At 37.1% G+C, this 27,320-nt stretch overlaps 1 protein-coding gene across 4 annotated transcripts in view; it reads right to left on the minus strand.

The window, feature by feature from the left end:
* Window positions 1-27,320, minus strand: part of THADA (THADA armadillo repeat containing) — a 166,795-nt gene that overhangs the window by 58,922 nt on the left and 80,553 nt on the right. For all 4 annotated transcript variants that reach the window (XM_032681319.1, XM_032681321.1, XM_032681320.1 and 1 more), the window contains exon 30: window positions 4,951-5,066. In XM_032681319.1, the coding sequence (XP_032537210.1) occupies window positions 4,951-5,066 (116 nt within the window). The remainder of the gene's footprint in view (window positions 1-4,950; window positions 5,067-27,320) is intronic.

Consider the following 27,320-nt stretch of genomic DNA (forward strand, 5'->3'; position numbering starts at 1 on the left):
TGCTGTCAAAAGTGGAGGGGCAAAAGGGACACTACAGGCTTGATGGAGTGCCATGGCCATCAACTTGACAAGTTACCATACTCTGTAGCATTATAAAATACCAGTAGGATTTCCCTCATTCAAAGTAGTCATAGTTAGATCATCCTAGAGTCAGCCTGGAGAAAACTGAGCAGCAGTGAACAGCGAACCTGGTTTTGGGCCTGAGCCTGAAATAACTTTTGCATGTATTTGTTGTGTGAGGTCAAATTTTGTGCCCCTACATCAGGACCTATTTGTATTTGAACAGTCCCAACCATAGAGAGCTATAAGCAGCAGCACTGCAGAGCACAGTTACTTGGGTTATGAACCTAAGTGCACACATGGCAGGTGGCCCATTCCACACCAACCAGGGACTCTGCAAAATGCAAAGCTAGTTGGTTTTATACAAGGCTGTTCCACACAAGTTAGTTTCAAGAAAGCAGCCTTCTTAGAAGTAAACTTTCCCAGTGCAGGCAGGCTCTCAGCTCAGAAATGGCACATGGCTGGAAGTTAGCGGAGTTATGTTATTTGACTTCTGGCAGAACCTCAAAGTCTTTTCCCCCTCCTGTGGTCATCAGTAAGAAAGAGGGCGGAAAAAAAAAAATCAAACTCAAAGTACTGGAAAGCAGCATCCTACAGCAAAGCTGTGCAATGACATGATTACACAAATTTTCCAATACCAATACTTTGCCATGCCAAAGGCTACAAATAAAACAAGAGAGAGAGATTTCTGGGACTTCTGTACAACAAATTACCAGCTCCAAAGGCTGCTCTTTTAGCTTTCTGTATTTATGAAGCAGAAGACATCTAGAGTTAGTCTCGTAAGTCCCTGGTATGCACTTGAGCTAAAAACTACTTTTTTCTTTTTTTTCCAAATTCATATGACGGGGCTTTGAACTCTTTCAAAGGTTTACCGTGATAAATTGATTATTTTTTGAAAGTTTTCACCACATGAATTTTCATCACTTCATTCCATCATCTCCGTTCTCCAACAAAGCAGATTTTATATATTTTTTTAATTTCTATTCTTCTCAAAACCCCCTGCACCTCCTATACATGAAAAAAATACAATGAACTAACACTGGTGTGAAGGTGGAGGAAAGCAATAACATTATTATACCAATTTAAACTAACAAACAGATTTATTCCAAAACAAAATAAAAAACACCAAGTGAAGTATAAACCTGCAAATGTAGTGAAAAGATTCAACCATCACCTTGAGAAATGGATGGAAGGCAGGTCTTATTCACCAAAACATCAAAAATGGAAATACTGTTTCCGAATACACAAAAAAGTTAATGTTTTGAAGATGTAAAAAAAAGCCAAGTAGAAAAAGCAACCATGTGCCATTAGTATGAGAAGTCTTCACAACAGACAGAAAATACCAGTTGAAAAAGTAAATGCTTTATGAAATTCAATTTGGGGAACGTGACCTACTATTTTATTCTCAAAAGGAAAATCAGATCTTGGAGTGGGGAAGGAAGAAATGAATATATTACAGGGAACATGCAAAAGCTTCTTGAACTATTCTACACCAATACATCCTGATGAAAGGAAATTACATTCAGGTATTGAAAAAGCAAAAGAACTCCCAAACCAAAACCCAAACACAGAAAAAACCCCACCCAGTTCAGGAAACCACTGAAGAACAATAGTTTTTCCTACAGATACACACATGACAAGTGAGCTTCATTTTTAAGAACCACATATGCAATCCAAAATTTTTTAATTTAAGATTCTCGGAGAAGTTTGTTCCATAGTATGAAGTACATAGTTGAAAGAACACCAGCAAGAACTTTACAGAACTAGCACAGAAATGTGATTGAAAATTGATGTTTGGGAATAATTTCCCATTTCCCCAGACTTGTGAACCATTTTCCTGTTAAATTTGAGTTGTTTTTTAACTCATTTAAGATTAATAGTGAGTGCCTCTAATACCCTCTTTTCAAACAGTCGCTGCACTACAATATTGGCAACATGCTAAATTATCTCCTTACAAAAAAGGCTGAAAAAGCAGATGGAGACCCATTATTTTTTCTCTGTTGCGCTCACTCTCTTTGCCTGAACGGAGAGAAGGTAAGAATGACTGTACACGGACCAAGGGTCCAGCCAGCCATCACCCTCTCTGACAGTGACCTGCAGCAGGAACATACCAAAAAGTTTAACAACACAGCAAGAATAAAGTGCTGGTTTACTGATACTCTCTCCTAACATCCAGAAACCCACACAAGCGGCCTTACTCAGTCTCAAACTCGTTGCCAAGCAACCTCCTAATACTCCTTTAAAACAAGAAAAAGAGAAACCAACAACAAAACCCTCCAACCCCACCGCTGTTCACCTCCACCCAGCCAACCACAAACAGTAAAGCTGCACACTGAATGTGGGAGACTAAAACTACCAGAAAATACCATCTATTTCAATATCTTTTTTTGTTTTGGTTCCTTGGTTTTTTATATGTTTGCTTTGTTTTTTAAATTACACCACACTGAATACATTTATCTCAAGGAGAAAGTTAAGAGGTGAGCAAATTTTCTGTAGTCTTAAGTTAAAACTCATGTGGAAGCAAATTTGAGTAACAAATATCTCAATATTTTACTTGCTTTTTTTAGAGTTAAGGAAAAAAAAAAAAAAAACAAAGAAAGAAAAAAGAAAACACACCTTAGCTCCAAGTGTGCCTAAGGACCTATGGCTGTACAGACTCAGCAAGAATGATAATGTACATTAAGAGACAGAAACTCTTTTTGCAAATTTTAAAAACCCATTGCTTTAAAAGTTAGTGTTGCAAGCCTGTATGCTCATAATAAAATAATTTACTATCTGGGGAGAAAGACATTTTAAAAAACTCCATGTATAGTATTAACTGCATAATGGACACTATGAAAAAGAGGCTACAACAAACTGACAAAATAAAAATGTGCTAGACAGGGGGTTAATACTACACATAGACCTGTGGCTTTTTACAAGCAAGTGAAAGAGAAAATACATCTCTTAAGGAAAATACTTATACCATGCACCAGAATTTCTTAGAGATAACCTGAAAACATTTCCTTTCCAGAGATGATAAAAATAATAATGATAATAAAAATAATAATGATAACTAAAAAGTCACTAGAAAAACAGCGTAAGAGTCAGCATTAATATTACTGATGTATTAAAAGGGGCAGTTCGGAAAAAATACTTTGAAAATGTAGAATTTATTTAAAATCTGTAATGATCAGAGCCTGGCCCTTACATATTTGCTGCAAGAAAAGGAGGTTTGAATTATGAAGCTTGGGTATCTTTCTACTAAATTGGGTCTCCAGTGTTTGGGGGTTTTCTCTTTCGAACAGTATCAGTGGATTTAATTTAGTTACATAAATTACTATTCTCATTTAAAGTCTTAAATATGCTTATGCTGAATCAAGTCAACAGATACACCAAATCCACCATGACGTCTCCAATCAGGCAGAAAGCAGATGCACAGGAAAGCATAAAAACAGTGACACTTGCCAAAACCTCTGTCTCAATCTTTAAGGTTGCTGATGAATTTCTTGAGCCAACTGTGATGTCTACATACTCAGTAACCTCATTGGACTTTTCTTGGATGACTCTCTTAAATCACTGGTTAAAAATTCAGACAGGTTTAAAACCAAGACTATCTTATATCATGGAGTTCCACAGCTAAACTAAAATTACATGAAAAATGTCATTATTTTGTTCCTTTACCTCTGCCATCTTGGAAGGGATGCTAATTTCCTGTCCCTTTTCTCTGTGACTCATAGAACTAATTTTTTTCCATGTCATCCCTTAGTTGTTTCCTTTTCCAGGATAAAATAAGAAATCTCAGGCTATTTAATCACTCCCCAGGTAGAAACTGTTCTATACTTGCTGTTAGTCTTTATGCTGCTTCTGATTCCTACTGTATCTTCTTTGCGATTTACACAATATTTGAACATACAACACAGATTAATATACAAACATAGGTATGTTTTCTCCCCTCTTGGGCTTTACCAAGAACCAGGGCGATTTTTTTCAAACAAAAAATCTGCTCAATCAACTGTTTCGTTCATGAGCATCAATTCACAATTATTTACACCAAGTTTTATGTGCCATATCATCACTCTCACACTTGTGTAATTCTCAAAGATCAACTCTATCTTGATTACCCGAACTCAGGTAACACTGACAGAAGACTTCTCAACCCACTAGACACCTCCCTTCTCCAAACCACTTATGATGTTGGTTTTGATGATCACAAACAGACAAAGGTTTTATCAGAGATCCCCACCAGGGTGTACTGGCAACCTCACTCCACGGTGCAAAATGTAGAATATTCCCAGCCATCTATCTATGCAAGGACTTGTGCTCTTTGTCCACAACGGAATCCTTTCAAGTTCTGGGAGGGAATTCTCAGAGGTAGGAACTCTCAAAAGCAATTGATGAGACTAAGTAGATTTCAAAGGGAAAAAAAAAAAAAAAGAAAAAGAGAGAAAGTAAAGAAAGTTCTATGTAGGTCACCTCAAGATAGATGAACTTACGAAAAATGTTTCCAAAACTATCTTGGATTGTTTGTGGACAGCTAAATCCTTTTGATATGATTGCTATGATATTTTCCTACTAATTTTTTTGAAAGGTCAAAGTCAGAAAAATAGGAACATAAAAACCTTGTACATGGGCATATTTTTCTTAGTCAAAGTGTCTGTTTCTGTAGGAATTTTCATTCATGGGTTTTTTTTCTTTAATGACTGAACTACAATGTTTTTTCATCTTTACTTTTTAGATAAAAATCATCTTGATTAAAAATCGGCAAGCCAGTAAGGTATCTAAGTTTTACATATTTCTAGAGAAATAAATGTGTCCATCTTGCTAAATAAAAATAAAAAAATCAGCCAAGCCTTTCATATGTTAGTAAAATATGTGAATAAATCACAGATATTTTTTGTTTTATCTTACCTTTTAGCCAGCCATAGTTTGGTTCCCAAACAGGTAATGATGTCAGTCAGATCCTGCTGAAAGTCCAAACTAACGAACTGCTTTGATTCTAAGTATGACTGCAGCAAATGAAAAACCTAAATAAATGAAAAAAAAAAATTAAAAAAAATTCGAAACTAGAGTTTCTAGCCACTGCTCTTCCTCCAAATAACCCTAAGATGAAACAGCCACCTGCAAAAAGAAACAACTGTTACTCAAGGAAAAATATATATTCATTTAGCCTAACAGTCGACAGGATCCTTAAGTTGCCTAGTCTTTAAAATTCACTTAGTAATTGAACAGCAAAGCGCAGAAACTGCTGGAAGATGTTAACCTCCATGAACTGAATGGAAGGCAGCAGGATGAACGCTACTCCTCTGGTCCTTGTCAACTCAAGTATCCTTCAACTTTCAACTTTCTTGGGGTGCTGCCTGCTCACCAGTGCCAGCACAACTGCTTGTGGAGCTCGCTGGTAGCTTGGCACACTGGATGGAGTGGGGCTGGTTGCATCATACAAGTACAACCAGGGAGACAAGAAAGGATCTTAAAAATACCATGAAGGAAAGAATTCAAGAAAACAGAATAGAAAGCACAACCTGTAGCTTTCTGGTCAGACAGTTAATAAAACAAAAAGCTGTTCTTAAGAGACCACCCTTTGCTATTTAAAAACAGGTTTTTCCAAGTAGAATTGAATATATAGAAAAGTGTTAGGAAAAAGAAATTAGTTAAAAAAAATGTATAGTCACCTAAATCATAAGCGTGAAATGATAATATTGGACAGTGAAAGAAAGCTGACACCGACTGCACAGTGGAGAGGGACTCTCCAAGCCCATCCTCTCTGCATGTGGGAGAGGGTGCATGACACACACTTCTGACACAAATGACAACATCCATATAATGCCACTTAGTTTTTACTTTTACCATTAACATGCAAGTGAACAGGAAACACCTGGATGAGTTAATTTCTACATGGAAAAACATGGAGATAAACAGTGCAGTACTGAAGCCTGAAGGGAAAGATCTTATTCAGGTTTAGGAGTTTTGCACATATATGCAGTTTAGAAGCTGGAATGGGAGGAACAGGGTGATAACACTCCCTCCTCCTTTAACTTGACTTACAGCCTCAAAACCTGAAATTCTGTTTGCTACACAGGTAAGTTACATTGATAGACAAGTCTTCTATGCAAATTGAAAAAGTACATCCGCCATTATTTACTGAAACTGGCCACATGCAGAATTTAGGAAGCTTTAGCAGTGTTTATCAGATCACTTCTGAAAATACATAGAAGAGCATTTTATAAGGAAACACTCTTTAACATGTCAGAGTATTAGCAAATCATACTTGCAAAGCGACAATTTAGTGACTAATGGATCAAACTGGGGCCTTCACTTCACTTTGGAAAAAGAAAAACCTTTGTATCCAGATTTTTACATCTCAGATCTCGGTTTCCCACATTCCAGCTGTCACTTGCTCCGGGGATTATATTTTTTTGTTTGTTTGCTTGTTTTGGAAACACAAGCACTGCCACATAGCATTAGCTTGACACAATTTCATCTGGGTTATTTTTTGTGAAATTATTCAAGTGGAAAAACAGCTGCAGTCATTTCAAATAAGCACGGAAACAGAAGAGAAGAGAGTCAAGAGTACCTAATCCATACAAATGTTAAGGCAGGCTCTAAACATTCCTCGATGAAACAAATGCCTGTCTAACTGTTCTAATCCTGAAAACAGCCAACAAAGCAGATTCCAAAATACTTGTATGCAACCTCCTCCACTGTTTCACCCTCAAAATCCAAGCTCTTGAGGTAAGGTGTTCCTCTCCGCTCCCACCCTTGTCCTCACAGTACACGACTGTTCTCTGGACACTATTCAGTCAGTCCAGATTTTTTCCTAGTGAGGTACTTATTAAACACAGAGATCCCACTGGGGCCCTTTGACAGGAACAATGAAATAAACTCTCATCTCCCTTTGTTAGCAGGTGCGCTGTGGGCAAGACACATCCTGGAAAAACAGCTTGTGCTTCTTTTTTTTTTTAAATCTTGTGAAGTCCTCTGAACTGAACACCATTTTTTTGATGGTTTCTTTCTAAAATGGCCTTTCTGAATTTTGATCTTTTTCTACAAAGCACTTCACAAAAGTGCAAGCTTGCAAATATTTGAGTGTGACCAGAGATCTTTACCTTGAATATTCTTCTTTAGTCTGCTCTTGTCTGTGTAACTCTCTGCTTATTAAAATGGTTTATGTAAGTATCCACTCAAATTAACCTTCACGAAAACCCACACACCAAGTTGCCACTACTAATAGTTTCTCTGTATTTTTTATGGCTTGCCCTTAATGTCTGTTAAGTAATGGACATGACAGAAGAAAAAGAATGACAAAGGAAAATATATAAGCAAAGGCTCTTCTTACTGCCTTTTATATCCACTGCTAATTGAAAACCATTTGGTGCCTTAACCTTTCCAATTTTATTCTTCTGTACTTGTGTTCATTTCCAGGAATGAGAACGGATTTACCTCTAAGCAATAATACAAAATCTGTTTCACAATTATGAAGGGGTTATCATATTTTTCCTAGAAGCTTAAATTAATTTGATCTCTTCAGCTTTGAAAACAACTCTCAAAGTGCCTCCCACATAAAGACAGGAAACCTAAGTAGTTTGATACTTCAAGCAAAAGGTCTTGAAAGAGAAAGGACTATGTATACTAAGGAGGTCAAATTTGTGGATTTAAATTTGTCCAGGTAGGAAATACAGTACTGAAAATGCAATCAAAATTCCTCTAGAGCTGATTATCTATATGAACCATATCCTTTCAATACTATTCAGATGGTAAAAATCACAGTGCACGAGCCATATTTAAGCAGTAGAATCGGAAAGTGCAACTCATGCAAGAGTTTGATGCACTTCTGAAAAATGCTATTATCCATCAAAAATAATGTTCAACTACAGTTTATCCTGGTTTGACTTTTGACATATTCAAAATCCTGATTTTCTTGTTATTTCATTGCAAGCCCTCTATCATTTATTCAGGTCACCTCACCAAATTTTAGAGACCTAGAAAGCTTTCCCACAAAGGAATTCTTCTTTCAGCATGAGATTTTAGAATGCCTAAACTAAATTTGAAATTGTAATTAACATCAGCATGTTTTATTCAAAGCCCAACTTTATATAAGCAAAAACCAGAGGCAACCAAACAAGGAATCTGTAAAAGTTAGCTTCAGTAGTGCTTCACTTCCATCATGTGTGACACATCACTCCTTGGCTTCCATGTAGCTTCCATGATGTAAGACTACAAGCCAGGCGATGTTTGCATGAGGAGGTAGCAAGTTTTATGAGACTGTTTGATATAGATAATAAAACAGACAGGCTTTTCAGCACATGGCTCTCATCAAGTCCAAAATTCTACATGATTTAAAATCCTCTGCTAAATTCCTCACACATAAATGCAATGAGGTCACGGTGTTCTTTGTGTATGTGGCATTGTTTGTTTATTACACCAAGGAAATACATTAATGATTTTTTTTCTTTTTAAAGGTAGTTTTACCAAAGATTTGCACTAACTGTAGAGGCAAGTTTATGAAGACTTACCAGTTGACAATGATTATCTTTAAATTTGACATGAACTAAATACCAAGAAAGCAGCCTGAAAACATCTTTGACATGTTCAGAATTCTTTTAATAGGACTCAAGATACAGCATTCAAGGAATTGTCTGCAGTTCCGTGGAATCCTGCATTAAAGATGGTGAGTTTATGGATGCTCAAAAACATTTTCTTTCCCTAAGCAGACTGCTCAGGAGTCAGGCTAATACACCAACAGGACTGTAGAAGCTTCCCATCAACCTAGGGAAGAGTTGTTAAAATAGTGCAAGCCATGGGAAGTCCAGATACTTGGATACATAATGGGCAAGTGTCCAGTGCTTGACCATTCTGAGACCCTTTGGTCCATGAGGTTCTACTAAATCTGAGCCAGCATGTCTTAACCTGCTGCAGGTAAAACCACCTGCATAGGAAGACTATTTAGTGCAAAATAACACAGAAAAATACCAAAACAAGTCCCACCAAGCCAGCCCAGGTGTGACACTTCATCCTAATGAGCAAAACCCCAGGACCGAGCAAGCCAGTGAAACTGTGTTCTGCTCTCCAGCCATTCCAAGCTTCCAGTACCTTCCTTCCCCATCCTTGGCATTGTTGATGCTTCACCCTTGTTTTTCAGCTGTAGAAGCCTCAAGAAAATGGGAAAAAGCAGAGGAGGGTGGGGGACGGAAAACAGCACAGATATCTTTCTGTCCTGTTCACATCCATCCTCCACCAAACAGCAGCCTTCGGATGCAACACAGACTTCTGTGTCTCCCTGTTGTGACATGAGAAAGTTGAGTGTTTTCTTTGTACCCAAGCAGGCCTTAAGACATAACATCTGCTATTTTCCAAGTGTTCATTTTGGATGATCAAGTGAAAAAATGCACATTTGCTTTTTTAAAAAAACAAATACTTAAATGATTAGACATCAGCTAAGTCAAAAATATAAATCACGAGAAGCAGGAATAGACATTTTTCTCCCCCACATCAACTTTGATATGATATGCAGCAGATCATTATCTTTAGCAGCTCAGTACATCAGCTTGAATTGCTGTGAAATACACAATTAAAATAATGAAGCAATGCAATGAAAAAGGAAAACTCCTATCAAACACAAAATTTACCAAGTGAAAATTTTTTTTTATGCCAAGAGAGCTCTCCTGCATACATATACAGACACTGCAAATATATCATAACCTCTTAATAGTCACAAAGTTGATCTAGTGTGACACATTTTCTGTCTAACAAATAAAAATTAACATTTCATAGCACTAGCAATTATTTTATAGGAGGAACTAAGGTTTTCAAAATTTACAATAAACTTTTAATTTCAGACATGAAACAGTGATTAAGTGGATACTTGGTGTACATGCACACGTTTGTATTTGAAAGAAAGCACAGCCTTCAGCATATTGCTGCACAAAGTGCAACAAAACCACATTGAAGGTTATACAGTTGCACACTTCTCAATGCAGTAGGAACATTAAACTTTTCTCCCCTTAAGATGACCTGAAGCAATAAAAACCTCTTCATAAATGCCCTCAGCTCTGTTTGGATGAAATTAAGTATACAGTACTAATATTCACATTCCTAAGTGCAAGACTGAAACAATGCTCCCAGTGTTCATTTCAGTGCTTATTGAAAAAGAAAAAAAGACCAACTGACATCACCCTAAACTTTACATTCTCAGCATAGATCCTTTAACTGCCTAAAAAAAAAATAAAGAATACAGATGTTTCACCAGCTGAAATAAAACACTGTGTAAATACTGAGCTTCGAAAAATATGCTACTCACCAAGCTATGACGGTTGAAGTAACAAGGAAAACCAAAAAAGGGTGTTTGCAAAATGGCAGCAGTAAGGAGATTATTGCACTAAGCTAAACATGGTTCTTTGGAATTCTTCCATCAAAAGCTTTTGCTTAAGTATTAACATGAGAAAACCTCAAACATGATTTTTCTTTTCTTCTCTCATTTAAAGGCAGATAAAATTTTATTCTTGTTCTATGATAAAAACAACTGCCAAGTTATCTCTGTATTCTGAAAATTAGGTCCAATTTTTCATTTTCTTTTTACTACAACCATGTAGATAAAAACTGGCAAGCTGCTGTGACAGGTGAAGGCATTTTTATTAGCAAGATAAAAAGTTCAAAGTTATAATAATTAGCTCTAGGGAAAAACAAGTCCTAAAAATCCCTTTTATTCTTAAAGATGAAAAGTGCCAGTGTGGTAATTACAATGGGACTAAGAACATCAACTTCCACCCCCAGTTTTCCAAGATGGGAGAGTTTCTATCTGCTTACCTTCTGATATCATCCTGGTCTGTTAAAAAGTCGTATTTGTGGAAAAGAAATGTAGTATTTTATCATGAGCAAGTATGGTATGAGTTCATGCTGCTCTCCCAAACAAAAGCAGCCATTCACATTGCAGAGTAATACTTTAAAATTTATTGAGTCTAGAACCACAGCACACAAATGTGCTGCACCAGGCAGTGCTTGGTGGCACTCCTGTGCCCTGTGTCCTCACGGCGTATGACCCATCCTCAGCCACACTGAGGTTCGGCAACTGTGTGGACAGATCAGCTCTATTACAGTCATTAAGGCTTTTCTTCATCTGAGGTATCTAATTATGAGAAAAGTTTTTATTCGTTGTTCGTGAGAGAGAGTAAATACCCTGAGTTTATTTCCACATTTAAATGACAATATATTGAAGAGTAATTTCAAATATTTATCAATTCTCTTGCCATCCCCAAATAGATGTGTTAGAAAAGCCATCATTCTTCTCATAGTCCTAGATCGTTTAGATATACCACACTGTTACAGGCATCACCCCCTTTGTTTCTACCACTTATTTTCTTTGAAGTCTTTAATTTCATGACAGTAATTTCAGAACAGATCAGATTATTATTTCTGCCAAATATACATTATATGTTTGTCATATATGATTACTATATATGAATATTGTTTCCTTAAATTTGTTTTTGATGGACTAATAAACTCTGAAGTTTAGGTATTTCCCTTTGCAAATATTTTTTCTGAAAACTGCATAAAATTTTTTTCTTCCTTTAAAGCATCAGCTGATTCACAATTCAATTTTTCAATAATTTTAGCTTTGTTTTGTCAGCACATTTCATCATCTAATTACACAATTTGCTTTATTATTATTCAGAAATCATTGCATTTAAATCCTTCTTCCAACTATATCCATCAAAATTCATAAAACTGGGTTTATATATGAATTAAGTTGTTTTTATTAAAATGAAGGCAAGCATGGTATGATTAAGAAGTTGTAAAATAAGGTTTGAAAACATCTAAAGTCATGAACAAAAATATAGTTAACTCTGTATAACTGAGCAAGAATAACACAGCTATTTAATAATCTGAAAATGATGAATGTGCCATAACTAATGAAAGATGGAAAATGCTGAAAAATAGCAAAGTACCTCTCTTCTCAGTGACAGATATATACCATAAAACATCTGTTATTAAAAATGTGTTCTTAAAACTGAAGATAAGTTCCTGCTTTTGCCTAAAACAAGCCAACAAATGTGAAATTTCACAGATCAAAGTTCTTGCAACACAATTTTGCTAGGTTTTTCCTTCAGGTTTTACTTCCTATTTTAGTCAGGGTAAAACTGAATTTCAGCTTAAACTTTGTGTATGCAACTGAAATTTTGTATTAGGAGAAAACTAAACGATGAGAAGTTTGCTGCCAAGAAACTTCAAATTCTTTAGTTATTATTTACTTGAAAGACTCAGCTGAATTTTCTCCTAAATGTACACAGTCTGGCTATTCACACAGAAACCTGGTATGACATCTGACTTTATAATTATTAGGAATTTTTACCATTAATATTTAAGATACTTTTTAAGCTACCATTCATCTTATTACTAAAGATACATTTGCAGGGCAGAAAAGCCCAACCAAAAGACCTAGGAACAGACCAGTTGATGAGAAAACAGAAAACCCCAATAATCAACGGCACTAAGAAGAGGCAAATCTGCCCAATGGGTCAAAGAAAAGGCAAATCTGGCTGGGTCTCACACACATCCTCCTAACCAGCCAGCTTGACCGGAGATGAAAGAGGCTACTGTGGAGCTGGTGGCATTTCCATTCTCTGCAAACATACCTATTATCTTCCCACAGCACCTGAAAGTGTAGAGAAAAGACCACACCAGACTGTGCACTGAAAGCAGTTAAGAATTGTCCTCAACCTGTATTCCTGATCAGAACAAACAGCAGGAAGGATATAGTGAAGTCTCTTCTTCCAAGTCTATACCCTGCCATCCTTAGAAACCTGTCTTAATCCAGCTGCCTCAAAGGATATAAAGCTACACACACATCCCCCAACAGCATTTTTTCCCCTCTTCTTTTTTGGAGGTGGCAGTAAAACAATTTGAAATTATTCTTTACTAGGTATGTCCTTATAACACAGTTATCCTGTACATGTCCACATGGAGACAAATGCAAATGGAAGACCAAGGTACACATTCTTGTTTACTGAGGGGTATTTACAATTAGGAGGCATATTAAAGGATACAGCTACCCCACTGACACTGTAAGCTGACATGTAAGAGACACACAAGTACGAACATGTGTATCAAGAGTGCTCAGAAATACACTGCCACTTGACCCCGTAGCTCTGGTGGTTTCAGCAGAGGTGATCTCCTGCCTCAGGAATGTCTGCATTAACACACAAGCTGAGAAAATAATTAAAACTAAGCTATATCCATTTGATGCTTTTATTTCCTAAATTCACATTATAGCCTAAAGTGAAGTAAAACTTGCAGCTCCAGAAAACAATTTACTTCTCTCAACTAATGATTTTAAACCTCCAGAAAAGAAAATACATATACAAGTCTTTCTCTAACAAAAGAAAAACATTCAGTATTTTTAAAGTCTGAGGAATAATTTGCCACATTAAATGTCCCAGTGCAGGTGGCTATAACCATGGGAAAAAAAGAAAAAAAAGGTGCCGCTTTTCAAGGTCGTATTACACCTTCCAAAAGCTTTTCCCCATTTATACATTAAGTCAGTCATAACCTGTCACTGTACATGCCTCTGCGTACAAGGATCAACTTTCCCTTCCATAGCTATTTATTTACAAGCATTTTGTCACTGTTAATGGCTCCATTTGCATCTAAGGAATTCAATATTACCAAATGCACTCTTTTGTCTGAACTCTAAGCCAACACTACGAAGCCTGAACTTAATGTAACATTGATTGCTCTTCTATGACAGGGATTGCTGCACCTGAGTGCAAACAATAGGGAAAATGTCCCTCCCTTACAAAAACTTCTCACACAATTAGTTGCAGGTAACAACAGGGGCATTAGGTGCTACAGCTATGCAGATAAATCAAACACCATCCATGTTGGTGCCCAGGCCCCAGACTCAAATGCCAAACTCCTCTGACATACAGCAACACAACTGAACACAAGCAGAACTCACAAGAACTTTCCACAGTCAAACTTATCCCTATAAAAGGGAATATACAACTGAAACGTGCAATAAAAGTAACTTTATGTCTAGACATCATAGTTAATGTGTGGGCTTAACTTGCAGATAAGTCAAACTGAATTCCAAGAATACACATTAAATACGAGTTCAGCTTTACAAAGGCAGTACATAGGACAACAGCAGAAAGGAAGGTGCATGTAATGCAAACACTATTTTCTTCTTTTTTTTTTTTTTTAATTACAGTGACATCTAGAAATTAATTCTTGTGAGAGGATCCCACTGAGCTGTAACATGAGAGGGAAAAGACAATCCTCAACCAAACAGCCCTCCTATATTTTCAGTCTCATTGTACAAGACAGTACAGGTCATCCACAGGCGTATGTGGACACAGCCACTTTCCAAGAAGGAAGATCACCTGAGATGAAAGAGGACTGACTTCCTGAAATACACATCTCTTTACTTCTTTTCCATGAATGACGCAGAAATAAAGCTTTTATTTATGTAATGGCATATTGTTTCTCAACATGCTGTCCCCCTCTGATATAGAAAAGGACTATTATAGAATAAAGTCTTGCAGGCAAGGAAACAGAGATTTTCCGATTTATTTGATGCATCCCAGAGACACACTGAACTTAGATCCTTTAAGTTCCAGTTCACAGACAGTAGGCATATGCCTGAGAATTTATGTGGGGAGAAAAAAAATGCCTGAATTATGCTTAAAGTATACTTTTTTGAAAGCACTTTGCTCTCCAGAGAACATAGTAGGAAGAATACCTAAGCGCCAGTAAGATGCAGACTGGACCACCAAAACTGCACAGAAAATATCAACAGTATTTCCTCAGGGTTCATCAGCTTTGGACCACTGATCTTCCTGAAGTTTTTGAAACTATGAAGTTCAGAGAAACACAGACAACTCGCGATGAAGTTTAAACTACAGCAAATACATGAATCATGCCACTGCTGAAGCTCAGCAGATTTTTGCCTTACACATATGGACAAGCTATTTATAAGTTTTCACTTCCCATCAGGCTTAGCATGATGTCAGCTTGCAATAACAAGTTAATGTTAATGTTTTCCAGTAATTTCCACAGCGCCATTTAACTGCAAGTGCCCTAGCCAAGGTAAACTTAAGGGCGAGGAAAGGGCTAACTGCATAATCATAGAACAACATTAATGAATTTTGCATCTCTGCTTTGAACGTTTGGAATTCTACCTGTAATGTATTTCCCTTTTGTTCCCAAAGTTTAAGCTCACTAGTCAGCTCATTACATCTCCCCCAAACAGCTCAACTATTCCTTCTGATTTTAATTAGTGACAATGCTTCATCGCCTTGTGGATTTTTTTCCCCCGAGACAAACAAGCATCCTACGCTATCGCAGAAAGTGCCAAACTCAAAGCTATCAAACATTTCCTGAACTCCAGTAAGCTCATACACTTTGCTTTACAATCAGCAGCACCACGGCAGATGAACGCTGCCTCTGCAAATTCGCCAGCAACAGACAAGTTCCGAAGTAAAACGATGAAATTTGCTGGGGTGGGGTTCTTTTCTTCAGTGGAATTAGAAGCTCATCAGAAAGATCTGTTCTTTATTATTATTTTTTCCCTTCTCTGTTCCATGCAATTGGTAAGACGAGTTCTTGACATAAGGAAATGTAAACAGCAACAGTTTTTATGGCAGAAAAGTTTTGTTTTTTTGAAAAGCGAGTTCTTCCAACACTTTCCCGTACTCATGACCACCTTCTCCAATATTTGCATATGCTTGCCTTTGATTCTATTATCCTAGGAGTACAGCTCTCACTGTCTCTAAAAACAGTTCTAAGAACAGGTTTTTAGAGCTGCTGTACCTTAACCCTCCACTCGGCTTTGCATATTGAACTGCACAGAAGCTGCCTCCTGAACACAGCGGTGCCAATGGCAGATGTTACCATGGCCACCACTTACCTGTTCAACTCTGCATTTTGCTGAAGTCTGACAACTTCAAACATCCTACCCTGGCTTCTAATGAAAGCCAACTCTCCATTCCCTTCAGTCACATGAGTTCGGTCAGCAGAGGCCTGATATTTAAATTGAGCAAATCATACTGCTTTTTACTGAAATGTTTCAATCACCAGCTGACTTGTGGCAGCTGCAACACCCAGCAGCAAGAGGGTTAGTAATGATCAGCTGCATGTGGACTGCTGTGCACAAGCTGTCTGCAGAGCACAAACCTACACAAATCCTCTGCCATTAAAGCCTTAAAACTGGCAGCGAGAGCAACAACTAGGCAATGCATCCATTTCACTAAATATGCCAGATTAGCTCAAAGCATCTGAAAACAACTCTGCATCAGGGAAAGAAGGGACTATCAGGATACTTCATTGCCGTTTTCTTTCAAATAAACACCAAACACAAGGTGATAAGATATCTCAATGGGTTCTTCACTGTGTTATCCCTTCACAATCAGTAGTTTGGTCTTCACAGTTTGGTCTTGCCTGTTTTCACGTCCACTCAGCTCTCCACAAGTTGTGTCCTGTCACTTATGTATATTACGAGTGGCTGCAATTGCAACAGCACCCACTTAAGTCAACAGTTTTTTTCATTAACAGATTAAACACTTTCTTTTACTACCTTTGGATAAACTAAAGCAGAATCCAGGGAGATCTTGCAGTTTAAAGTCACTTCACAGTCCAAATTTGGCAGAACAAAAATGAGTGGAAGCCACACTGAATGGCTCTTCACACAAATCTTATGTGCATCTCCACTATAACACTGTATATCTTTTAGCGTCCTAGAGGTGCCTGTTCCATACCCTGCCCTAAATGCTGATCACAAAATATGCATGACCTTGGTCATCAACAGATTATGCCAGAGATTGATACTGAAGGATCATCCCATAAACCAGCATATTTTTGGTTTTTAAGCAGTAAAATTCAGTACAGAACTAAAACCACAGTATGATTGCTTCAAATAAACATAAACACTAAAAATATTTCAATTTGGCAAAAAAGACAATAAAATTATTTAGCAAGGAGATGTCAGAAGTTAGGGAATCCATGGAGGTAGTTTAGAAGTCTGCTTAAAATTCCAAACAATTCCATGGTTTAGCTGCACTTGGAAACCCAAAAGAACTTTTTCTGAAACCAAGTTCCCTCTTTTCCTCTCCAAACACTGTTAAGCCTCTTCTGTGCACTTGATCAGTCTTGTTTACCTTACAATACATTAAAAATGATCAACTAGTTGCAAAAGGGGAGTCCGCATATTTATTTACTTCCTTAATGTTAAGGAGGATGAGTTCTCTCCTAGTAAGTTACAGATAACAGTAGAGTAAGAGCTTTTTGTTAAACAAGTAAAAAGGTAAAATAAAATAGTTATTGATGACATGGTTTTCACTACATATACCTGTGAAGAGATGCTCTACAGATAGCTTTGTATACAATACAGTAGCAATACTGAGTATGAATGTTTTGTATTATAAACCATGAAAGAACTTAAAAATTCCTCTGTTTTAGTTACTGTACAAATTGGACAAATATCATATCTGCCACACAAAATAACCCATTTCATTCACAGGAAAACAGGTTAATTAAAGAAGACCCAAATCAAGTTTGTCTAATTCAGCTCTAAGTCTGTGACAACAAACACCTCGGGCTCACAATACCAAAACCAAACGGCATCGTCCAGGGACACCTCTGAAGTGCTTTATGCTTGTATAATTACAACACTGCAATTGTTTTGAGGATTTTTGTGGCTAATCATGGTGATGTAATTCTATTCAATAAAGTTGTTTGTATAAAACCCCAGGGATCCTCCATGTAGATAAACCCCTTATAAACTCCATTCATGTACTGACGGAATGAAAAAAAAATATATATGACTCACTCCCAACTTCTAAGCCTTTCTTCCTGTTGTCCTATCTAATCTTTATAAATATCACTGAAATAAACTGAATTAAAAGATAATACTCAGATGGAACATAAATTCTTCCGAAAGGAAAAGTCTGATGGAAAAACATTAGCAAGACTCAACTAGTCAAAGATTTGATGGAAACAAGTGTTAAAGGCTATGGTGGTTACAAATATCTCTTTTTCTGGGGAAATCTGATAGCCTACTGCACTCGGAGTTAAAAAACCCAAGAAGTTACTGCTATAATAATTTCAGAGCTGGACATGATAAATTTAAGAACATTTGCAGCTTGACTTAGGAAATATTTAGAATGAGATCATTTTTTTGGACCACGTGATTATGCAAGTCCACAAATTAAAATTTACACAAAATTAACTTCTTGTTCAACTGTTCACAAAGTACCACATTATATAATGTTGAAAATGCTATTAGTCCAAATGTTATTAGAACTATTAATTCTCATGTCAAATTGGATTTAAATGACAATGCTGTATACTCAACGTATCTGTCTGAAAGTCTTTAATGAAAAACAATTTTTTTCCTATCCATGAGCACAACAGGGCTTTTCAGAAAAATTATGAACATGAAACAACTCTAAGCATTTCAATACTTTGTAGTTGCATTTCATTCTTTAATACTATGTATCTACCACTGTTACAAACAGTTCCTATTTTGTTTTAGAGAAAACAATATTGTGCTTTTATTGCTAAAAGCAGTATGAGGTTTCAAAGACAGCACTTTTTTCCTCCCTGGTGATCACTGAGTATCAAGAGGCCATACTGTAATAACAGTATTACCTCATCAGTTCCTAATATCTACGGAACTTATTTTAGTTTGATTAATTTTAAAATAATGTCTTACAATATGATAATTAAGAAGTATAAATTATTGTCTCAAAACAGCAAATAAAACAGGTACTTCTATTGCTGGAAGCCCTTGATGCACTTCATTCTTTTTATGGTCACTTTTAATACAAAACTAACTAGTACCACCACGGGGATTTGAAATCCTGCCTACTCAACAAGGCTTCCATAAGAGAGAGAGCAGTACCCAAAGGTGATGACATCAAGTCCCTTCCTTTTGAAATACTTCAGGACTTTTTATGGGCTGTGGTTTTATGCTTCAAGACAGGATACACACATATAGCATACATTTCTTATTAGAAGTTACATCAGGAAACAACAATGACTAACAACTCTCTGGCAACAGGATGTATATGTGAGGAGTTACTGTGTTCATCTCTACATCTTCAGGCTTTTTTGGAACTGGGTAGTATTCACTAGATGGGAAAACAGCAGCATCACCATAGCACATACATATTTTCATGTTGATATTAATTACTTTTTTATTAACATAATAACCTAAAAAAGTATGAAGTACGTAAGGTGTTTCATATAACATACTAACAATATGATTTAAAATTTCTCCTTTGCCTTGAGTTGACCTAGTTTCAAAAGTGACTTCATTCTAAAGAGCAAAGGTTCTACCTGGTATTTCTTCTGCCATAAAATCATTCAATGGGTACAAAAATCAGAATGAAAGAAACATGTCAAGCATGAACTCAACAGCTCCACCCGATCATTATTCTCTTTAGATTTCCTGTTCTATTTGCAAGTGGTGTCTGTTTCACCAATGAAACAAGACAGTCAGCAAGTCAGAAAAATAAATGAAAGATCTCTCGCAATTTGCAAATATAAGATGAGTACCTCACAGGCATTTTGTTTTTAGGGGAACAAGAGAAGCTTGCAGTTGGCTTTTCCTACCTTAAACAGTTTTTTTTTTTTTCCTTTAAGAACAGCAACTTTATATTACAAAGCTAAACAAAGGCAAGCATTTGGATTGTTGAAAGGAAAAAAAGGTGCTAAGAAACTTCAACTATACTTAAGTCAAACTCAACATAAATGCTCAATATCTTTCATTTAGGTCAAATGTTTAAGTGTTGAATTCATAAGTGACTCCTCATAGTAAAACAGAAGGTTTAATACTGTTGGTACATTTGCACAGAAAAAGGACAAATCTGATTTCCAAGGTTTAAAGCTTTCACAATACTCACTTCTGACACAAAGAACTTTCTGCATCTACGGAATACCTGTGCATATTTGAGAAAAAAATTAATAACCATTGCTTATTTTTCACAATAAAAATAGGACAAAATGAACAACTACAGTCTGGAAAGGTCACTTGCCACACACAGATCAAGACATTCACTGTACATGTGAAGACACACTGAATCTGAAGTGTGCACCTCTGAGTAAACTCAATATACAGATACATTTGAGCTGCACTTCTGGCAGCACAGTAATGACCCCAGTGCAATAAGCAACAACGTACCAGGACAGCCTGTACTCTTTAAGAGAGGACGCAGTCCAGAACAGAGATATGGAGGAGCAGGCACCTGAAACAAGAGTTGGCAGGAGTGAGCTGATACTGAGGGTGCCAGGAGAAACAGAGAGATAACAGAAGCACAAGCCTGAGGAGCAATGAGGGAGGACGGAATACAAGCACCTGCTGCTTATCATTCCTTCAGAATCCTTATTCATTCCTTGCTTGCTTGAAGCTGTGTGGGAGATTTCCACACTCCCAAACATCAAGGAGACTCTGATGAACCAAAGACAACTGGCATCTTTTATGAAGGAGGGAGCAGACAAAAGGAGGGATCTTGAATTTAGAAGTGATAAATTTAAAAGCATCCATATCACCCTGTCAGCATCCCCCTTGCCCTCTTCTGCAGTTAGACCACACCTAGGCTGTTTCCAGGACCTGATGAAGACTCTGCACGGTACTTCAAGTTCAAGAGCTGCCTGCAGCTCCACTGGAAGCCACATTTTTTGAAGACCCACAACTCAGAATCCACATAGTTCGTTGAGTGTTTTAGCAGCCATCCCCCAGAACTGGGTGCATGTTGTACTAGACAGTGGAAAACAAGTTTTCTTTCAATAGAGCATTGCTCCCTACATCACCTCTGACCTAAAAGCAAAACACATAGACAGATCCTTACATCAAGGCACTACTCCTACTTCTCCAAATAAACCCTCCACTGCTAGATACAAGTATAACACAGAATCTTCTTGTTAGTCCTGCACCCACAAACTTTCTGTCCCATGCAATTTCTTTATGTCAGTTAAATTTCTGCACAATTCTTTCTCAGTCTGAATATCTAATTCTCATTCTTTTCTGGTCTTTGAATAAACAGAGAAGGAGAAACAAAATCAGAGGAACACATTTCCAGAGTATGCCATAGTTCAGATTCAGTCATTTAGAACATGATTAAAAAAACACGCTTTAAGTGAAACAGCCATGTGGAAAAAAATGTTCATAGAAAATTTTAGCACCACAACTACTTCAGAAATGCCGATATAAATTCTAAAGTAATTAAATTAATAGAGCCAAGAAAAAACAGTAGTACTGCAAGAAATGCCTGTGACACATAAACATGAAAAAAAAAAGGTAAAGCAGCTAACATGTATTAATCTTGTTTGAAGACAGAAAAAGTACACTACATTAATTCAAAAAATTTGATTAGTGAACACTCTGAAATTGATTTGCACACACTGAAGAAGTGTCCTATTCTTGTTTTGGTTTATTTTGTTTCATTTTCTTAGATATCTAGGTTTTCCCTCCTCTCTTCCTTTCAATTTTTTGTTCCACTATTTGAGATTCTTGCATCCTGGCCTTCAATACTGCAAAGTTTTTACTGAATAGTTACCCACTTAAAACCACTGGTCCCTCTTCATTCAGTTCTCCTATCCAGCACTCTTTTAAATGCTGATTTTCCCAGCTTTCTTCTCCTTTTATGGAGGATATTCTTCTCTTTGGCAAACAAACTAAAAAAGCTTCCAGAGACCATAGCAGTCACCTTCCCCCATTCTGAAAACACAGAGCACAGTAAAAAGACCTCACTTTTCATAAGTATTTTTCATGTATCCTCAAGCACTCAGAACTTATCATGGAAGGGTATTTTTAAAGTATATCCAGGAAGTGTATTCAGGATTATCTCTTTTTTGGCTCTGAAAGTTTTTAAAGACATGGTTCCTAGATCAAAAATAAAGGAAAAAAATCCTATGCGGGTGGGATCAAAAACATGTTTTTGGAGATGAAAAATGAGCACCATGAAGTACTAAATTAATCCACTGCACCACCTAGGAGAATATTATATCTTCAAGTACACTTTACAAGTTTCAACTCTTCCCTTCCCAACTGTAAAAACATCCTCTACCTCTGACAGAGTGATAGGATTGCCTTCCTGACTAATCACGAGGGATACTTATAGATTCGTAATACAAAACAGGTGCAAGAAATATGCACAGAATTGAACACTTAAAAATTCATACTCCAGACAAGTTCAATTGCTGTTCTGGGAGGTCTAAATCAAGTTAGCCAGCCAGTGCCTAGAATAGTTCAACTCTCTTCAGGAAGATTTAAGCAATAAGAAGTAAAATACTGTGCCAACAGTATTTGTTTCTAATATCTCCATCATCTAAGGACAAAATAACCTACCCATTGTGAAAACTGTACCTAGATGGAGGATTTATCTTTCCTTAGTTTAATCCTAACATTGAATAAAAATTGTTTTATATAACCACATTTATATACAGTGTTTTTAGTCACTGCACATTTGTCCAAGATATAACCAGAGAAGCTAGATGACCACTAGTGATGCTTTGTGGCTGTAACTGAACACCAGGCAGGATACCTCAAATGGCTGCACACACAGGCACCCCAAAATCTCTGCTAGTGGGTTGCAGAAGTTTTTATACATTAAGGAGTGGAACTAGGTACACTGGATCAGGGAGGCCAAAACATTTGCAAAGCAACTGCTTGCCATACTCACATCAACAAGTGTCAAAATCTAGGGTGCAGGAGAGAGGGAAGCAGCACATCCAACAAATCACCCATCTCACTGTACAGAGGGGGCAACTGTCATGCTCTCCCTGGCACAAATCACAGTAGTCATCATTATAGCTACCTCTCAATTTAAAATAGCAGCACCTTGTTTTACTAACTGATGAATGTTGCTCATTCTGTGTTAAAATCATGCTTTTTTTACTTCAAAGATGTCAGCCTAAGGTTTATAACAACAGCATCTCTGCATATCCTTAGCTGTTGCAGGAAGAAACTCAGAATGATGCAGAAATAGAATGAAAAGACCTAATAGAGTTGTAAGAGCTGCCTAAATCTATGTCCTTTTGAAAACTGGTGACATGTCTTAGGAAGCCAAGAGATAATATTTGGGAGCATTACTAATTAAAGTTAAAGCAACTTCAAAGCAATGTACAACTAGCAGACCCGACCAATGAGCATGTTTTTTCTTGGTCCTTTTTTTTAATTAAAAAATAAACAGCTGAAGGACAACCTCTGGCAAAATCTTATCAATGATTTTCTTTCAGAGACTGCCTCCTCCCATTCTTGGAACTCAGTTGCATTCATAAATATAAATCTTGTCCTCGAATACTTACTGCTTCCTTGTATCAGTGCACCCTTATGTAACAGTTAATATGAATTTACAACACGAAGAAATGAGACGACTGTTCTGTTGTTGCCAGCTACATATAAGTGAATGTTTTCAACCTGACATCAATATTTCTTTTCTCTTTGTACTAATCTTAAAAGTAAGGCTTATCTTGAATGCTAAAAACTGAGCTTAGAGAAGAAACAGCTGAAAGGAAGTTTCATTGGAAAACATTTAATTTTAGCAGGTTTATTTCTTTGATCTGTAGATAATGTAACATTTGTTTACTATATTAAGTTTTTATAAGCCAACATTGAACTGCTACACTTCAGACTTTACTGCCAAGACAAATAAAATGTAATTCACCATAGTCAATGTTTCTGTGCTACTGAATAAAGCCAAGTAAACAATACACTACTTCCCCATTCATTCTCCCAAACTCTAGAGAGCCTTTGTCTTCAAAACAAGAAAAAAATATGGCCACTGAAAACCCTGCTGGCAATTTATGTTAAGGATTTTTAGGTCAAACTAATGAATAGTATACTTCTCTCTTTCACCCAGCTTCATGGACCAGCATCCAAGAATGACCTTCAAAATGTATTTGACTAATTTGTCTCCTGTTGTTGTATTCTCACACCCTAGTCGCTAGAGTCTGTGGGGTTTTATTACCTATTCAGTCTTGTAATAAGGAAGGTCCAGTGACTGCTTGTTCGCTCTTCTTCATGCATCGTTCTTCTCTGCTTTATTTTCAAATTATTTAAACTGCCTTTAGTCCTCGGAGTAAGTGTCCAAATATTAAACTCATAAAACATGGGAGTGATCATAATCTCAAATACCTAAAACTTGACCTTGCTTTGGAGCAACTTAAAGCTTAAAATCCTCCTCCTTTCAAAAGGAAGGAAAGAGACATCCACATTCATTAAGCAGGCTCTACTTTCATAACTTTCATGAACAGCAACCTATCTTAATACAACTCTGCCAGATAATTAAACTAACATATTGATGTTTTCATCATAAACTGCTTTTCATCAGTACAACCACGTACTTAATTTTTATCTTCAACACAGCCACATCCATACATTTTTGGCTTAAGAGTACAGTAGCCTAAGACAGCAAATACGAACAGTACATAACTTTCATAGTGTTCAAGGCCAGCCTGGATCAGGCTCTGAGCAACCTGGTCTAGTAGAAAGTGTCCCTGCCCATGGCAGGGGGTTGGAGCCAGATGGTTTTTAATGTCCCTTACAACCCAAACCATTCTATGATAAAAGCCCTGTACAGAAAAACCCAACATGCAACCATGCAGGCTTTTTAATCATTGTTTTTTCTTAACATAAGGATTCTAGATTCTTTCATTTTCAAGTATTTTAAGAAAGATGGTTCTAATTCCATAGAATGCTGAGATTCCCTGAGAATTAAATGCCAATTTCTTATCCCACTGAAGTCAGTAGGAAGTTTAATCTTTAAAATTAATGTTAAATAATGTAAAGAGTTATGAAGTCCTCTATCTCCTATTAAGTCTAATTTCTGTCACATGCAACTGACTAAGTCAATGTGACTCAGTCTGTTCTTTATATTCGAGAGAGATACAACAGTGCTGCTCGTTTCAAACACAAAACAAAAAAAGGTTCAAAAACTCAAACCAAAATTCCTTGCATAAGACTTTGCATTCACATGCCAAACAGATTTGCTTGAATTAGTGAACATAAAAAACCAAACTAACAAACCCCTCCAAAAAACCCCAAAATTAATTCCACACACACACACTTCTTTGAATTAGCCTAATGCTGTAATACCAATTTAGCTAATTGAAACTACAGAATTTTGGGGGAAATTCAGTGTGGAGAAAAATTGAATATTAAGCATAACAATTTGTGAAGAGCAACTGACTGCTGACTGATGATACTCAAAACATTGAATAAATGAATTTCCATTTTTATCTTCATGAAGTTTTAACCCTGCAGGAAAGCATAACAAATTCGCTGTTTCATCTGTTTCTTGCCAGCTATATTTTGTATGTCTTTAAGAACAGATTCTCAAAGAGAAGGAGATACAGTTTTTCTCTTGCAATGAAAAACACTGGCATATGCTCAGGGAACAAATCTTGGGATAAATCAGTAGGAGTGACAAGGTAATAGTAATAAGTGGGAAGACGACAGTGAGAAGAACATAAGCTACCAGCCAGGCCTCAGATGAGAAGAGGGAGAATAGAGAGAAATCCTCCCAGGAACCAGAACAGACCAAGCAGAATTTCTGTGACTTTGAGTTACAGTAGCGACCAAACCCAGTCACAGCAGGAAGGATCCACTTGCAAGGACATGACAGACCAGCAGAGGGTTTCTTAATTTTATTCTACGCAGTTGTTCAATTGCTTGTACAAAGTACCACTAAAAATGTAAATGCTTGTCACAAACAAAGCAGCTTCCAGACAGAAATTGTTCCTCAATGATACGTGCAGCCAGGAACTTCTATGAAAAGCTTAAACTTGGACAGTGCAATCCACCTCCTGATGGAGGGAGCAAATAGAGGCACACTTAAGTAAAGTCATGTAGTTCCCTCCATATATAAGAAGCAAATGCTGAGGGAGAAGTCACTGAATCCTTCTTCCTCCTAATCTGTGCCCAAAAGACCCCAAAGGGAATGCAAAAAGCTCTCCAAATAGAATGGACAGATAAGAGAAGCAAAATTTTTTGTAATGGTTTGTATCCCAATCTTAAGATAGACACTGTTAGCATGTAGTTATAAATCCACACAAGACCTCTAGAAAGTAGGTTAGCACCTTCAACATCTCAGAATAAGGCACAGACAAGTTACATGAAAACACAACGCCTCTTTTAATAACTTCCATTGACCTAATCCCCTGTGTTCTATAAATACATAACTGTAGGCTTGCCAAAGTGAATGTGAAGATCAAACTGATAACATACAAGAAAATGAGTCAATTGATGTGCAGATTCATTCATTTGAAAAACAAATAAACATTAACAGTAATTACATCTGCTCTATGATTAATGGCTGCTGTCCAATGAATTGTTCTTGATATGAACAGCATGTAAGGGTATATTTTCTCTCAGAGCACAGATTTTTCCAGTATACAAATGTGAAAAAGATTTCTTGAAACTAATGAGTGCAGAACTGTGACTGAAAGCTCCACTCACACTGCTGCTATTCTACTGCTCCAAAAACAACTCGATTTTCAATCTATGCACATCACACAGCCTTTGAAATCCAGCATCAATCATGTTAACTGATTCTCACAAGATAAAAACAAAAGCTGAAGTTTAACATCTGCCTTCCTTGGCAAACCAATCTGAAAGTTCATGCATTTGGGAGGGTTTTGATCATCATAAATAATCCACCACCAGATGAATTAAAGGTGCTGCCTTGTTTTCTGGACAAATCATCTTAGGGTCCCTGTAACTATTCTTCGTTTCAAAGCACTCAAAGGAGGAGGCTGTAGAATTAGAGAAATTAAGAGGTTTGTGTGCAAATGCAAGGTTGTGATCTTGTTGGGACCATGGAGACAAAATACAACAGCTGATATGTTTGGTGTAATGCAATGAAGGGATACAAGTTCTTTAGGAAGGACAGGCCGGGAAGATGAGAAGGTGACAGAAAGCTGGAATGCTCAGAGCTTTTCCTGGGGATGGAGGATGAGCCAGCTGGGAGCCTATGGGTAAGGACTAAATAGCAGATCAGTATAGGTGACACTGCAGTGGGGGTCTGCTATAAGCTGCCAAGCTGGGCAGAACAAATAGATGAGGACTCCTACAGACAGCTAGAAATGGCCTTGTGTTTTCAGGGCCTGGTCCTCATAGAGGAGTTCAGCCCCTCTAGTATCTGATGTACGACCAACACAGCACAGCGTAAGTAACCCCGGGGCTTCCTAGAGAGCACTGATGACAACTTCCTGACAAAAGCAATAGAGGAAACAACAAGGACAGGTGCTCTGCTGGACCTCATACTCACAGACAAACAATGATTGAC

The sequence above is a fragment of the Chiroxiphia lanceolata genome, chromosome 3 (genome assembly GCF_009829145.1).
Source record: "Chiroxiphia lanceolata isolate bChiLan1 chromosome 3, bChiLan1.pri, whole genome shotgun sequence".
NCBI lineage: Eukaryota > Metazoa > Chordata > Aves > Passeriformes > Pipridae > Chiroxiphia > Chiroxiphia lanceolata.